This window comes from Aptenodytes forsteri, unplaced genomic scaffold (assembly GCF_000699145.1).
Source record: "Aptenodytes forsteri isolate BGI_AS27 unplaced genomic scaffold, ASM69914v1 Scaffold534, whole genome shotgun sequence".
Taxonomy (NCBI): Eukaryota; Metazoa; Chordata; class Aves; order Sphenisciformes; family Spheniscidae; genus Aptenodytes; species Aptenodytes forsteri.
Window position 1 is genome coordinate 425477 of NW_008795712.1, and position 13421 is coordinate 438897.

Here is a 13421-nt window from a genome sequence, read left to right on the forward strand (position 1 = left end):
TTTTAGGCAGGCGGGTGTTCTCCAAAAACGTTTTCCTCCAGAATCGCCCAGCAGTGGCAAACGCCGGCACGGGTGAAATGGCGGGGTGAGGGTCAGGGTACTGCTGGCGGGGATATGGTGCAGCCCCGCAGTGACATGTCTGCGGGCAGAACCCGAGCGGCGGGCAGCAAGCACCAAGGCGGGATTAGGAGCAAACTCTCTCAGGAAGGCGCCTGTTTTGTATTATTGTCCGTGAGGGTTAGGTCGTGGGTGGGTTTGGCTCCATCTCGGGATCAGTAGATCCTTGTCGTTGCTTTTTTTTTTTTTTTTTTAAATAAAGGCCCAAACTTTGCAAACCGCTCCGTGCGGATATCTTGTTTCCCGGTCACGTGTGCCGATAGGCGCGGGGCTGGAGTGCAGTTTGTAAAGGGCTTCGGGGTGTTTTGGGATGAGAAGGGGCTTTTGGCAAACCCTGGGCTGGGAGAGAAGATAGAAAAACTGGGGTTTATTGTCAGTTATTGCAGCGTTTAGGGTCTCTTACAGGGTGGACTTTGTGGTCCAGGTTGCTGCTCCGTGGCATGGTGGTCTGTGGCAGGAGTTAGGCTGGATTTGCGGGAGTCTACCAGCATTTATTCCTAAAAAAAAAAAGGGGAAAAATGGGGTGTGCTGTAATTGTACATTCTCTGGGGAGGGGATTTGTGCCGGTGGTCCTGGTTTGTGCAGCACCGTGGGTGCAGGAGCTGCCTTTCTCCCGGCAAACCCCAGACAAACAGCAGCCGGGGTGAGAACTGGAGCACCCTCCCCGCTTTGCCATGGCCCCCCGACCTTCCCTGCTTGCTAAACGAAGTGTTCCTCATTTGCCAAACGAGGCTCCTGCTTTCCCAAACCTCCACCCGGGCTTTGCTCTGCCGGCAGCAGCGACAGCACTGGTAGGCACAAGGGCTGACGTTTTTCCCCGGCGAGAGCTGGAAAAACGCCGTCCAAAATACACGCCCGGCATTGAAGCAAGAAATAATTTGGGATCTGTGCCGGCTCTGACCCCTGCGGCGCGTGATTGCTAACAGCTGGGAGGGCTCGCGGCGGCAGCGTGGCCTCCCAGCTCCGCCTGCACTGCTGACGCCCTCCCAGCTCTTGCTCTTCTTCTTGCTTTGTGTTTTGGGGCACGGCGGGGGAATGATTTTTTTCGGCGTTGGCATGTCACCCTCGGCTATGGGCTGAGCGCCGAAATGGGATCCGGCATTCAAAAGTCTGCTGGAAGCAGATGTGATTTCGAAAACTGGCTTTTGGGAGGGTTTTCCTTCCCCCAGTTGTAAGCGCGCCTCTCTCCTCCTTCCCGCTCCCCCCCGCCCCGGACTGGGGGGGGAAGGAAAGGGAAGGCGAAATGAAACCCCAAAGGAAATGAGAAGCAGCCTCCCACCTTTGGCGCTGCCCTCCCCGCACCTGGCCGCCAGCCAAGCGCTGCCTTGAAACCGGCGTGCGCCGACCGTCGGGGAGGCGGCGGAGATTCGGCGCCGTTTTCTATGCGGTGGCTGCACCGAAGTCACTGCATCGGCTCCCCGAGCCCTTGGAAGGGCAGTTCCCAAATCCCGGCACCTGGGGTATCTGAGAGCGAGGTTTTAAGGTGATAAAGGGAGGAAATGTGGTCTGGTGGTTAATTCCTGCGGTGAGGTGGAGGGGCTTTGCCGCAGCTTCGCTCTGGGATTTGAGGCAAACCGCTGCGTCCCCCCGCCAGCCCTTTCGGTCTCCTTCTGGATGAGAAAGTCCCGTGTGGGTATATAGGAGATCTGGGAGCAGAGCTGCTTGGCCAGGCCGCTTGAGTTCATCAGAAAACACGTTGCACCGTGGAAAAAAAAAGACATTGTCAGACAGAGTGGGCTCCGGAGCATCCCCCGGTGACGTCCGTATGCTGCAAAGCCCGGTGTGTTCCTCGGGCAGGGGGAGATGAGAGGGAAGCCGGGGGAGCGGCTCCGCTCGGCCAGCTGCCGCGGCTTCTTTGATCCTGCTCCGGAGGGCTGGCGGTGGTGGCGAAGTCCCTGTGCGCTGTGGGATGGGCAGCCCTGGCGCGAGGTGCTCTCCCCGGCACTCCTCTATCCATTTCACACCCTATCCCGCTCTTCCTGCTCTATTCTTTATGGCTCCTAAAGAGCTGTTAATTTTCTACTCGGGGACGGCTGGATTTCGGGGGAGGACAAAGCGAGCTGAGTGCGTGCAGTTATTCATAAAACCGCTTGTAAATCTTGGGCGTCCTTTGAAGCGGGACGTGGTTTGGAGTAACCCTTCCCGGGACGGTCGGAGGTCGAGAGGAGCGGCGAGGTCCCCTTCCTCGGGAAACTTTTCTCATCCGAGATAGTGCGCAAGACAGTGCTGCATACATCAGATATAAAAAAAAAAAAAAAAATATTTGATGCGCCGTTAAAATGCTGCCGCTTCGTGACAGGGAACCGAGCATCTCTTGCAGCAACCCTGCACGAGGAGGGGAGGGTCTGGGTGCAAGCGCCCAGCAGCTCAGGGTTAATCCTCCCTCTTGCACAAGCAGCAGTTCCTCGGACTTGGACTCTCCGTGGCCCGGGTTATGCTCGAACCCAGACACCCAACAAACACCCACAGCCCCGGCCGGCCGGGTGATGCTCCCTGACAAGCCCAGGCAGGGTGGCAAAGGTGACAGGTGTGTTGGCAGTGCGAAAGCACATGGTTTTTTCGATGCACCCTGAGGCACGGGGCTGCACCAAGCCTCTTGCCTCCTCTCCCTCCTCCCGAACCCCAGGCACCGTCACTCTTTGGCCTCGCCACGGTGTGCATCCTCACTTCCCGCTCTCCTCGGAGAGGGTGTTGCAGCGGAGGAAACTTTGGGAGGAGGACGGGACAGAGGAGGACAGCATGGAGGAGGACAGCGAGTGCTAATGCGCCCTGAGGCACGGGGCTGCACCAAGCCTCTTGCCTCCTCTCCCTCCTCCCGAACCCCAGGCACCGTCACTCTTTGGCCTCGCCACGGTGTGCATCCTCACTTCCCGCTCTCCTCGGAGAGGGTGTTGCAGCGGAGGAAACTTTGGGAGGAGGACGGGACAGAGGAGGACAGCATGGAGGAGGACAGCGAGTGCTGCTGGAGCTGCCAGATTTATCAGGGCTGGGTGCATCGTCTGTCCCCATGCCTGGGTGTCCCTTGCTTATAAGGAAACTTGTAAACACTTGTTTCTTTGAAAACAGCAGTAAAATCTATAAACCCAAACAAATAAGCCAGGCAAGCTGCTCTCTGGATAGGCTTGCTAGCAGAGCCGCACCAACATGAGGAAAACCTATGTCAGAGGAAAAGGAAGCTATTTTGGGGGCAAAAATAGGTTGTAGTTACCGAGAAACCATTTAGGATGAAAATGCTCCAAATTCTTCCTTTTCTAAGCAGGGCAAGAGGATGCTTCTGTTTTGTTGACAAACCGACCCTGGGAGTGCTGGGCACGAGCTGCGAGCTTGGGGAAACCTCTCCCAAAAGCACGAGAGCTCCCAAAAAGGGACGCATCGGGGTGCAGGCTGAGAAGGGGTGCTGGCTTTCGCTGCCAGAGAGCTTCCGCTCCCCTGCCAGGGTGCGGGCAGGGGAGTTGCAGGACTGCGCTGGGCACGGGCCCAAGTCTAGAGGTCAAGGTTGAAGAGCACCGATGGCGGGTTTCAGCGTGACGGGCGGGAATAGCCGCAGTGGCCTCGGGAACGTGTGTCGGTGGCAGCTCGAGAGGGGGACGTGGGCTCCAAGGGCTGTCCTGACTGCGTCTGCGGGGTTTCCTTTGGGCTGGCTCACCTCTTTTTTTTCCAGAGGGGTTTAGAAATGACTGTAAAGACAAGAGCTGCAGGGTGGGGGGAGCTCAGGCACACTGCTGTCTCCATGTCCCCCAAGGGGTCTCGGCACCTGGGGATGCTGGGGCAGCGGAGAGCTGCTTTCTCAGCTCCCAGGGTGGCGGTGGGGGGAAGACACCGGTTGAACGTCACGGTCCTGCACCGGAGGTAACATCCCCATGTCTTCCTCTTCTGCAGCGTGTCCGAGATGGCGAGCGTGCTGTCCAGGCGCCTGGGGAAGCGCTCCCTGCTAGGCACCCGCGTCTCTGCCCCCGGCGCCTTGGCTGAGGGGGTGCTGGTGGCCACCCAGATCCCCGGCTTGCAGACTGACCTTGGCCGGGCGTCTGCCCACACGACGCCGCGAGAGGATGGATCCTGCGTGCCGTCAGCGGAGGAGAGCAGCCAGGCACCCAGGTTCCCCAGTCCCGGCCGCCGGCAGCTCCGTGCTGGGCAGCAAGTACGTAAGGAGGTTCCCGGTGTCCTTGGCTGGTGGGATGCGCTCTGATGGGGGAGAAAACTCCTGGGGCTCTCCCAGTGTAAGGTGCAGTGGGGATCTGTAATTACTGAGAGTCATATGTGGTGAAGAAGCTCTTAGGGAAGAGGGAGATGTGATGGCTCGTCCAGAGAGGACATCTAGTCCTGCTCGACCCCGCCATTCCTTGTGCCCCAGGCTCCTGATGCTTAGGAGGGCCGTGCCTTGGCCGGGATGCTGCCTTGGCCAGGGAACAGCGCTTGTTCTCAATCCCACCGGAACGGTTCCCGTTAATGCCTGGCCAAGCAGCACTGTCCGAGGGGAGCCGTGAGCTGCTGACGTAGAGCCCATTTCTTGGCTGCTACCTGCAGAGAACTGTAAAACCTTTTCTGGGCAGAGCTTGTGAAATGGAGTGTAAATAAGTCCCCTGTTTGGTTTTCTGGCTCTTCCTGCCCCGTGTTTATTAACCACAGGACAGTGAGAGTCGTTTTCTCCTACGTGCTCCGCTGTGGAGGATTTTGCTTGCTTGCTTTGCCACTGGGAACAGCATAAAACTAGTGATTGGGTGCCTTTGCCTCCCAGTGACAGCCGGGACCTGTGCCGGTGGCTGTGCAAAGCTGAAGAAGATGTTGGCTCCTCGTGCCGTGCACGGTCTGGGGGGCGGCCCGTGTGGTTTACGGGGAAGCCTTGCTCCTTGTTTTCAGAAGGCGGGGTCAGGGTCTTCTGCATCCTGATCCTTGCACTGATCCCCTTAACCCTGGTCCTGCCGTGGGTGGCTTTTTCCACCCCAGCGTTTCTGCCAGAGGTCCCACCCATGAGATGGTCTCGCAGGCTCCTCCCCAGTCAGGGTATGGGTGCACGAGTCCATCCCGTGTCGGCTTCTTGGTAGGATACCCGTGGCACTTCCATAAAGAGATGTTCCTGTTCCTATAAATAGCCGGAGACACATGTAGAGTCTTTTGATACAGATACATTTCCATTAACAGAAATAGGCTCATGGGTGGTAGTGGTGGAAAAGTGCCCATCAGGAGGAGTTTGGGACTCTGTGAAGGAGGAGGTGAGGTTTGCACATCTTCCCCTGCCCGAAGGACCTGGGACTGGAGGAGCCAAGGTGTGAATTCAGGATCACTTCACCCAGGAAACCTCCGTTCCCCCATCCGCCTCTGGCTTTTAATCCTTTTATCTACGTACTTTGCCAGGGTGCGTAATAATTGTGGGAGTCCCTGCAGCAGGGTGGCGTGAGAACAAAGCCAAAGTGGACAAATTCATTGGGGAAAAGTCCACCCCAAGTCACGACACTCAGAGAGGCGGCCGATACCGGCTCAGGAAATCCCTCAACTTGGGATTGCCGGAGTTGGGGAGCTTGTGCCTGGGAAGAGCAGATCTCTTGGTGGTGGGGTTGGGATGAACCCTGGCCACCCCTTTGGTTTGCTGTGACAGCAGTCTGAAGTCCAAGCCCTTCAGGACAGGTTCTGCCTTCATCCTAAAGCCCTCTGTGGCCCCCTCCACTGCGGGAGAAGGAGGAGGGGGGATCCTGCGGTGGGCAAAGGCTTGCTGGTGCTGTGGCAGGACATCCCCTGGTGGGTGGCACTGACAAACCCCTCCTTGTGCCATTTTCAGGTCCTCGTCACCTACAACGGGCAGGAGTGCGCCGGCCTCGTGGAGCAGCACAACCCGCTGAGCGACAAGGTGAAGGTGCTGCTGCCGGAGCAGGGCTTGCAGGCCTGCTGGAGGGTGCAGGATGTGCAGCCGGCTGTGCTCCAGCCCTGCGGTGGGCAAGGCTTGCTGGTGCTGTGGCAGGACATCCCCTGGTGGGTGGCACTGACAAACCCCTCCTTGTGCCATTTTCAGGTCCTCGTCACCTACAACGGGCAGGAGTGCGCCGGCCTCGTGGAGCAGCACAACCCGCTGAGCGACAAGGTGAAGGTGCTGCTGCCGGAGCAGGGCTTGCAGGCCTGCTGGAGGGTGCAGGATGTGCAGCCGGCTGTGCTCCAGCCCCCCACCCTGCCTGCCACCGCCGGTACTGGCCCTGCCGAGGCACTCCAGAGATCCGTATCCAGCAATATCGATGTACCCAAGAGGTTTGTGCCTTTGGTGCTATCTCACTCAGGCGGGAGAGGGGCTCTTGGCAGCTCCGGCAGCACTCATGCTTGGTTTTACACCAATGGAGAGAGCGGTGGTGCTGGGGATATATCCACCTTCCCAGCGTGGGATTATCCAGAGGATGGTTAAATTTAGGGTTAAGGGGGGTTTTAATTTTTTTTTTTCCTCCAAATGGGGAGAAAACATCCTTCCCAATGACTTAAAAAGGACTCAAAGTTTATGGAGGGAGGCGGTGGGGGGGGAATCCTGCACTGCTGCTGCAGGTTGTGCTGCCCTTTGGGTGCTTGGTGACTCCCCAGGTCGTACCCGGGCTGTTTCTCTGCTTTTTCCTCCACGGGTTTTACATCTCTCCCCTCGTGGTGCAGGAAAGCTGACGCCGCTGTGGAAATGGACGAGATGGTGGCAGCCATGGTGCTGACGAGCCTCTCCTGCAGCCCCGTGGTGCAGAGCCCTCCCGCCGGTGAGAGCAGCATCCCCCGTGAGTGTGCATTTAAAATACTTACATATATTTGTTAAAAAACCAACATCTGAAACAAAAGGAGAGGTGGAGAAATGTGCTGTGCCCTTTGGATCTCGGTGCCAGGGCTCTTGCTCGCTGCAGAGGTGCTTTGCCGGGTGCCTAATAGCTGCCAGAACAGGGACCGTGCTGGGCTGGAGGTGGCCAGGGAGCAGCACCAGGGTCACGGTGGAGCCCACGGGTGCCAGCGCCAGTTGGGGCCGAGCAAGTTGGGACGCCTCTGGCAGCGCGGTGGGGGTAACCCTCCTCTCTGCAGCCATCCCGGGGGGCCGGGGAGCCCCGTGTAGGAGTCCCAGGCCGGGGAGCACCGCCCGGTCGCTCCTTTTTTTAGAGGCAGTTTCATTCCCGAGGAGTCAAACGCAGCCGGAGGGATAAAAATAGCTGCCTGGAGCCGTGGGAAATGTGCATGCCCCGGTGCTGGCTGCTCGCCATGTGCCGGCTGTGCCCGCGGGATTGCACTGATGCCAAGGAGGATGAGGAGGGGAGAAAAGGGATAAACGACGAATAACTGGGAGCTGGCGCTGAGCAAAGGTGCAAAGGCATCACCTTGCCAAGTTTTAAAAAAAAAAAAATAAATAAATAGAGGCAAACTGTTGTTGTGGATTATCCAGCCTCAGGGCTGGTCTCTGCCCTGGGGGGGGTCTGGTTGGCCCCGAGCTGACGGTGGCAGCATGTGTCCCCTCCCTGCAGCCTCACGGGCGGCATGCGATCCCTGGAAGGAGAGCGGTGACATCTCGGACAGCGGCAGCAGCACCACCAGCGGGCACTGGAGCGGGGGCAGCGACATCTCCACCCCTTCGCCCCCCCACCCCGCGGGCAGCCCCAAGTACTCCAGCGAGGCCCTGAGCTCCCCCCAGGTGGATGATGGCTTCGAGACCGACTCCGACCCCTTTCTCCTTGACGAACCCGCTCCGCGCAAGAGAAAGGTACTACTGCCATGGGGGGTGGGTCCCAGCACCGGCGGGATGGCTCGAGCTGAGCTGGCGTCCTGTGGAGGGGACACTGCTACCGTGCAGAGGGTGACACGGGCCGTCTCTCCACCAGAACTCGGTGAAGGTGATGTACAAGTGCCTGTGGCCGAGCTGCGGCAAGGTCCTGCGCTCCATCGTCGGCATCAAGCGGCACGTCAAGACCCAGCACCTCGGGTAAGGCAAAGATTTCACCTCCTCAATCCCTGCCTGACCACTGAAGCCGCGCGCCCTGCTGCTGTGTAATTCCTGATTCCTGCAGCAAATATCCCCGGTATCAGAGATACTGGCCTCCGTGCACTGAGCTTGGCAGTTCTCAGCCAAGCAGTCCGTGTCACTGAAGCCACTGTTGTATGTGTCCCCACCTTCAGGGAGCTCAGGGCTTTCTGGGAGGCACGGGAGCCCCATTTGGGCTTTGGGACTGCCCAGCTCTGCCCAGCTCGGGTGTGCGTTTTGCACCGGGGGGAGTTCAGGTTACACGCGAGCCCTGGGCTCCTGGGCAGACACGGAAAAGCATCAGCCCAGCTGGGTTTCACAAGGGCTGGCAGCCTGAAAGCCGTGCCTGCTGCGGCGGCGGCTGGCTGCAGCTCGGCTGTCGGGGCTGGCACGGGCACCCACGTGCCAGCCTGGCAGCGGCTGCCCCTTTGGCAGTCTGCTTTGCTTTGCCCTGATCTCCTGTGAATTTCCCCCAAAATACAAAGTGGTGAGGGTGTGGGTGTGGAGATCGGCTTTGCTATGCTCTCCTCCTGTGGCCCCATTGCGCTTCTCACCCCAGCCTCAGTTTTCTCGTGCTTTTGTCCATGTTTCCTGGTATGTATTTTTCTCCTCCTCCCTTGCAAATGTGAATGCTCTGGGAAAGGCGAGGACAGAAGGGCCGTGGTGCAGTGGGCAGCGCTGGACTGCCATCCAGTGCCGGATAAACGCATCGGGAAAATAATAAAAAAGACTTCAGAGGCTGTTTCCTGCTGGGCGAACTGCAGGGCTTTGGTTGCAGCTGTGCTAAATGAACTCGATTAGAAATGAGCAGGGGATTTTCAGTGGCGCTAGGTCAATGTGCCAGCGTTTTTAAAGGCCCTAGAAGAGGTATTGATCTTCCTTGGAAGTGCAAAGTGCTGCTGCAGGGGCAGCGGCCATTGCTGATCACAGCCGGCGTGATGGTTTGGAGCCTGGGAGCAGAGGTGCTAAATGAACTCGATTAGAAATGAGCAGGGGATTTTCAGTGGCGCTAGGTCAATGTGCCAGCGTTTTTAAAGGCCCTAGAAGAGGTATTGATCTTCCTTGGAAGTGCAAAGTGCTGCTGCAGGGGCAGCGGCCATTGCTGATCACAGCCGGCGTGATGCTTTGGAGCCTGGGAGCAGAGCTGCTCTGCCTGGGAGGGCAAGATCACTCTTCCCCGGGGAAGTCGGGGGCCGCTCACCTTGATGGAAACAGGGCCGCCTTTTCACCGCTGTCCCCGTTTCCTCCCCGGCAGGGACGGCGCAGACTCCGACCAGCGGAAGCGGGAGGAGGATTTCTACTACACCGAAGTGCAGGTGAAGGAAGAGCCGGCGCCGGAGGCGGCCACCGCTGCCAGCCCTACATCCGCGTCCGCCCCCATCATCATCCAGCAAGCCCTGGCGAAGCCGGAGGCACTGCTGGTGGAGCAGCCCACACTGGAGCCCGCCCTGGCCAGCAGCGCCCTGAGCCAGTCTGCCCCCAGCTCCTTCTGGCACATCCAGGCTGATCATGCCTACCAGGTGAGCTGGTGGCATCTCCCGGGGACGTGTCACCTCCCGAAATCTTCCCAAAGGGCAGGTCGTGATCCGGTTTGCTCTGCAAGTCCCCGCTGTGGCAGGGACGTTTCATTGCCACCCCTGCAGCACGGAGAGGCTTTGGTGCCGGTGTAGCACCATCCCCTGCCTGGCTGCCCTTCAGCCCTTGAGCAACCAGCTTCGTTAACGCCTGGTTAAGGGGCTCGTGTGCTTCTGCCCGGGCCGTTCCCGGGCTGGGGGGGAGCTGCCGGCCTCTGCTCCCCTGCAATTACCCCGTGCTGGTATGCAACACACCCTTCTGCCGGCAGATAACATGGGGCTGGAATGCAGCCGCGCCAGATCCTGCACGTCTCTGCTGCACGCTCGCCGGGGCACGGGCTTTTGAGGCACAGGAAACCTGGGGACCAGGTGCGGTGGTCGCAGGGGCAGCCCGGCTCGGTGCTGTTTGGGCGCTGCAAGCTAGCACAGGGACAGGCTCTATAAATCCATAAGCTGCATGTATATCCATTCCTGTCCCAGGGAACGGCTGTGACATCATCTAAAAGCAGAAAGCCTACATAAATAGGTGCAAAAATACATACATATAGACCAGGATGGTGCATGTGGTTCGGTATTGCAACCGAAAGCAGTTGCGGGAGTGAAGAAGCTGCTGTGCCCCGCTGGCAAAGGGTGACACAGCGCGTGTGCCATGCCCCGTGTTAGCAGGATCTGGCGCTGGAGGAGAGGTTGCATGGGGATTTCCATCCCACCCCCAGTGCTCCCAGTTTGCGGGTGCTCCAGGCTGGTCTTCCCAGGGAGGTGAATGTCCGTGGGGCGGCGTGTGGGAATGGGGGGCCCCCGGGGATAATGCTGACTCCTCTTTTCCCCCACAGGCGTTGCCCTCGATCCAAATTCCAGTGTCCCCCCACATCTTCACCAGCATCAGCTGGGCCACTGCCACCTCGACTCTCCCGTCCCTGTCACCGGTGAGTCCTGCCTGCGCTTTCCCTTCATCCTTTTGGGGTGCAGGGTTGGGCTGGGAGCTATGAGGACCTTGTCTCTGCTTTCTCACTCCCCACTTTAAACATCTGGATTTGTGGGCTGGGGGCACCCGTGTCTCCCCCCGCCCCATCACCGCGGCCGGGGGCCACACGGGAGGGGGACTGCGTCGTCCCGCGTGCCCTTTGACACCCGATTCCCCGCAGGTGCGGAGCCGGTCGCTCAGCTTCAGCGAACCCCAGCCACCGACGCCAATGCTCAAGTCCCACCTGATCGTCGCCTCGCCGCCCAGGGTGTCCATCGGCACCAGGTGAGGGTCCCACCAGCCGGAGGGGAGCAGAGGTGGAGCCCGTCTGCGAAAGGGGTGCCCTCCTGCATCTCCGCTGAGATGCAGCGGAACGATGCTCGGCTGTGGTTACAGGGCCTTACCCTTAGATACGTGACTGAAGTTCTGCAACAAGTGGATAAATGTTTTTGGTTTTTTTTTTCTCTTCCCCTTTTGCAGGAAAGTCCGCGGTGAAGCCAAAAAGTGCCGTAAGGTGTACGGCATTGAGCACCGGGACCAGTGGTGCACGGCCTGCCGGTGGAAAAAAGCCTGCCAGCGCTTCCTGGACTGAGCGCAGCACCGCGGTGCCGCGTCCCTCCCCTGCTCCTGCCCGGGGAGCACCGGAGTCCCTCACTGCTGCAACCAGGGACCTTGGAGGTACCTCCTGTGACCCCAGAAGACACCTCCAGAGCTGCGTGTAAATTCCTCCTTCTGTATATTGTACATCTGCTGGGTTTGCTCTTTTTTTAAAAAAAACTTTTTCCAACTTTTTCTTTTTTTTTTAAACCTGAAGAATATCTCCCTTTGTACGGTAAAAGCTGGAGCTGGGAGGGAAGGAAGCCGGTTCCTCGGGGTTTGGGGAAGATTGTAGGCTATCTGGGGACCAAAGAGCTTCCTGCATTTCCCAGATCAGCCCTAAAATCTCCCGAACTGTCGCAGCGTGGCTGGGGTGAGGCGTTGAGGCAGCTTCCCGTGTCCTTTGACGACCTAGAAAGTGCAAATCCCTTGTAGCCTTTAAGGGAGGGGATCGGTAACAGTAATAGCTTTAAAAAAGAAACGCTGTTGGGTTGCTGCAAGCAAGGCAGGAGCGGTTCTCGGGGCAGGAGTCGAAGGTTTCTCTCCCCGCGTGGACGCGGTCTTTGCTCGTGTCCACGTCGCACTGGTAGCTCGAGCCTGCGCGTGCCTCCGGTCGGTTCCAGCGCGTCGTTTTTGGAGGCATTTTTTTGGGGAAAAAAAAAGACCCCAAAGCATTTTGATCAGGAAAACTATGAGAATTTTTAAGGCAAAACCTGGTGTTCCTTCTCATTTTAGGCTTCGTAAGTCTGCTTAGCTCCGTGAAAACCTATGTTGTGGCCCTCGCCATGTCTTTCAAAACTAGGCTGAGCAATTTTATTTTTTTATTTAATGATTCCACCAGTAAAGGCAGCTGGGAGGACCGGGAAGGGCTTCCCCTTAGCATCACCGTATAGCCCCAATTCAGCAAAACACTTCAATATTTGCTTTTGAATCCCATCGAGCCTGGCGGGAGTCAGATTTCCCACTTCCATCCTTTAAAATACGTATTTACCCGACCCGAACTGCTGCTGGTTTCCTGTCACTGTCGCGGCTGTCCCACCTACCCCAGCATCGCTGGCGGGGCGTTGCACTTGGTGTCGGGCCGGGATGCGTGCGGCCGGGGAGCCGGATTGCCCCGTCGGCTTTCTCCCCTCGCTGGGGCAGGCAGCCATTTGGATTTGTATCTTTTTTTTTTTTTGGCTGTTTTTGATACTCATAGGCTGTAACCCGCGGCCATCGAGCCGAGAGCAATCCCCACACGCGGCTTGAGCCCGGGGTGTTTTTAAGGACCCCGCGCTGAGACTCGACTTTCCTTATAAAAGCGAGTCAGGTGGCTGGGAGAGTCCGATACTGCTCCCGAATCGCCGCGAGCCCCGTTGTTGAAGGGATCGGGTAGGCAGGCGAAGCGGGTTGATACACATGTATTGCTGGTGCTTGTCGACGTGTTTGGGTATTTTTTTTGCTGTTTGTTTGTAATTTTGTACGTATAAACAGTGTATCGTCCCGCAACCTGATCTTCTCTCCGGTATCCAACTGGCGGATGCAAAATTTGGCTGCCGGGGAGCAAAACTCCCCAGGCAGGGTGCGACCCCGCGCCGCGGGGTTACATCCCCGGGTGGGTCTGGGGGGCTCCGCCTCAAATCCCGGGGAAGAGCAGAGGTTTTGCTCCTTGAGAGCCGCTCGCTCAGGCTCCCATCCCTGCTGGCGCGTGGTGTTGGGAGCAAAATGTTGGGAAAAGCCTTTTCCTCTCCCGCCAGCCTCAGAGACTCTTTGCAGGTTCCCAGGTTGAGCGTTTTGCTGCAGGAATGACTTTCCGAAGCGCGTTGCAGGTTGGTGCTCCGCATCCACAGCCCTGGTAGCAATTAATCGCGTGGTGGGGTTGTTGCACTGCTCCAAAATAGTTTGTTTTTTTTTTTTTTTTTTATAAAAAAGCCCCCGCGCCTTTGCTGCTGCCTGACCTCCAGCATTTGACTGGCCGAGCTGGCGTTAGCCGTCCTGCGTCGCCTCGCGGAGCTCAGCGTGTTCATCCTTTCGGGGAAGGGCCCTGCGATGCCGGGGCGCGGGCAGGTTTTCGGTGATGCCGGACATGTTGATGGCTTTCCGGAAGTGAGCCGGCGCTTTGGGAAGTCCCACACAGCGCCTCGCTGCATTTTCATTTTCTGAATATTCTTTAAAAACGGGGCTCGAAGCAGTGCCCAGAGCACGGAGGGAAAAAAAAAAAAAAAAAAAAAAA

At 58.2% G+C, this 13421-nt stretch overlaps 1 protein-coding gene across 1 annotated transcript; it reads left to right on the plus strand.

Moving 5' to 3' along the window:
* The first annotated feature begins 3996 nt into the window (after positions 1 to 3996).
* Positions 3997 to 13393, plus strand: ZNF395 (zinc finger protein 395). Its single transcript, XM_009283431.2, has 10 exons — positions 3997 to 4255; positions 5891 to 6025; positions 6308 to 6351; positions 6739 to 6851; positions 7581 to 7816; positions 7935 to 8035; positions 9330 to 9594; positions 10482 to 10574; positions 10794 to 10897; positions 11093 to 13393. The coding sequence occupies exons 1-10, from the start codon at positions 4007 to 4009 to the stop codon at positions 11202 to 11204; spliced, it is 1452 nt and encodes a 483-aa protein (XP_009281706.1). The 5' UTR covers positions 3997 to 4006; the 3' UTR covers positions 11205 to 13393.
* Positions 13394 to 13421: the final 28 nt, after the last annotated feature.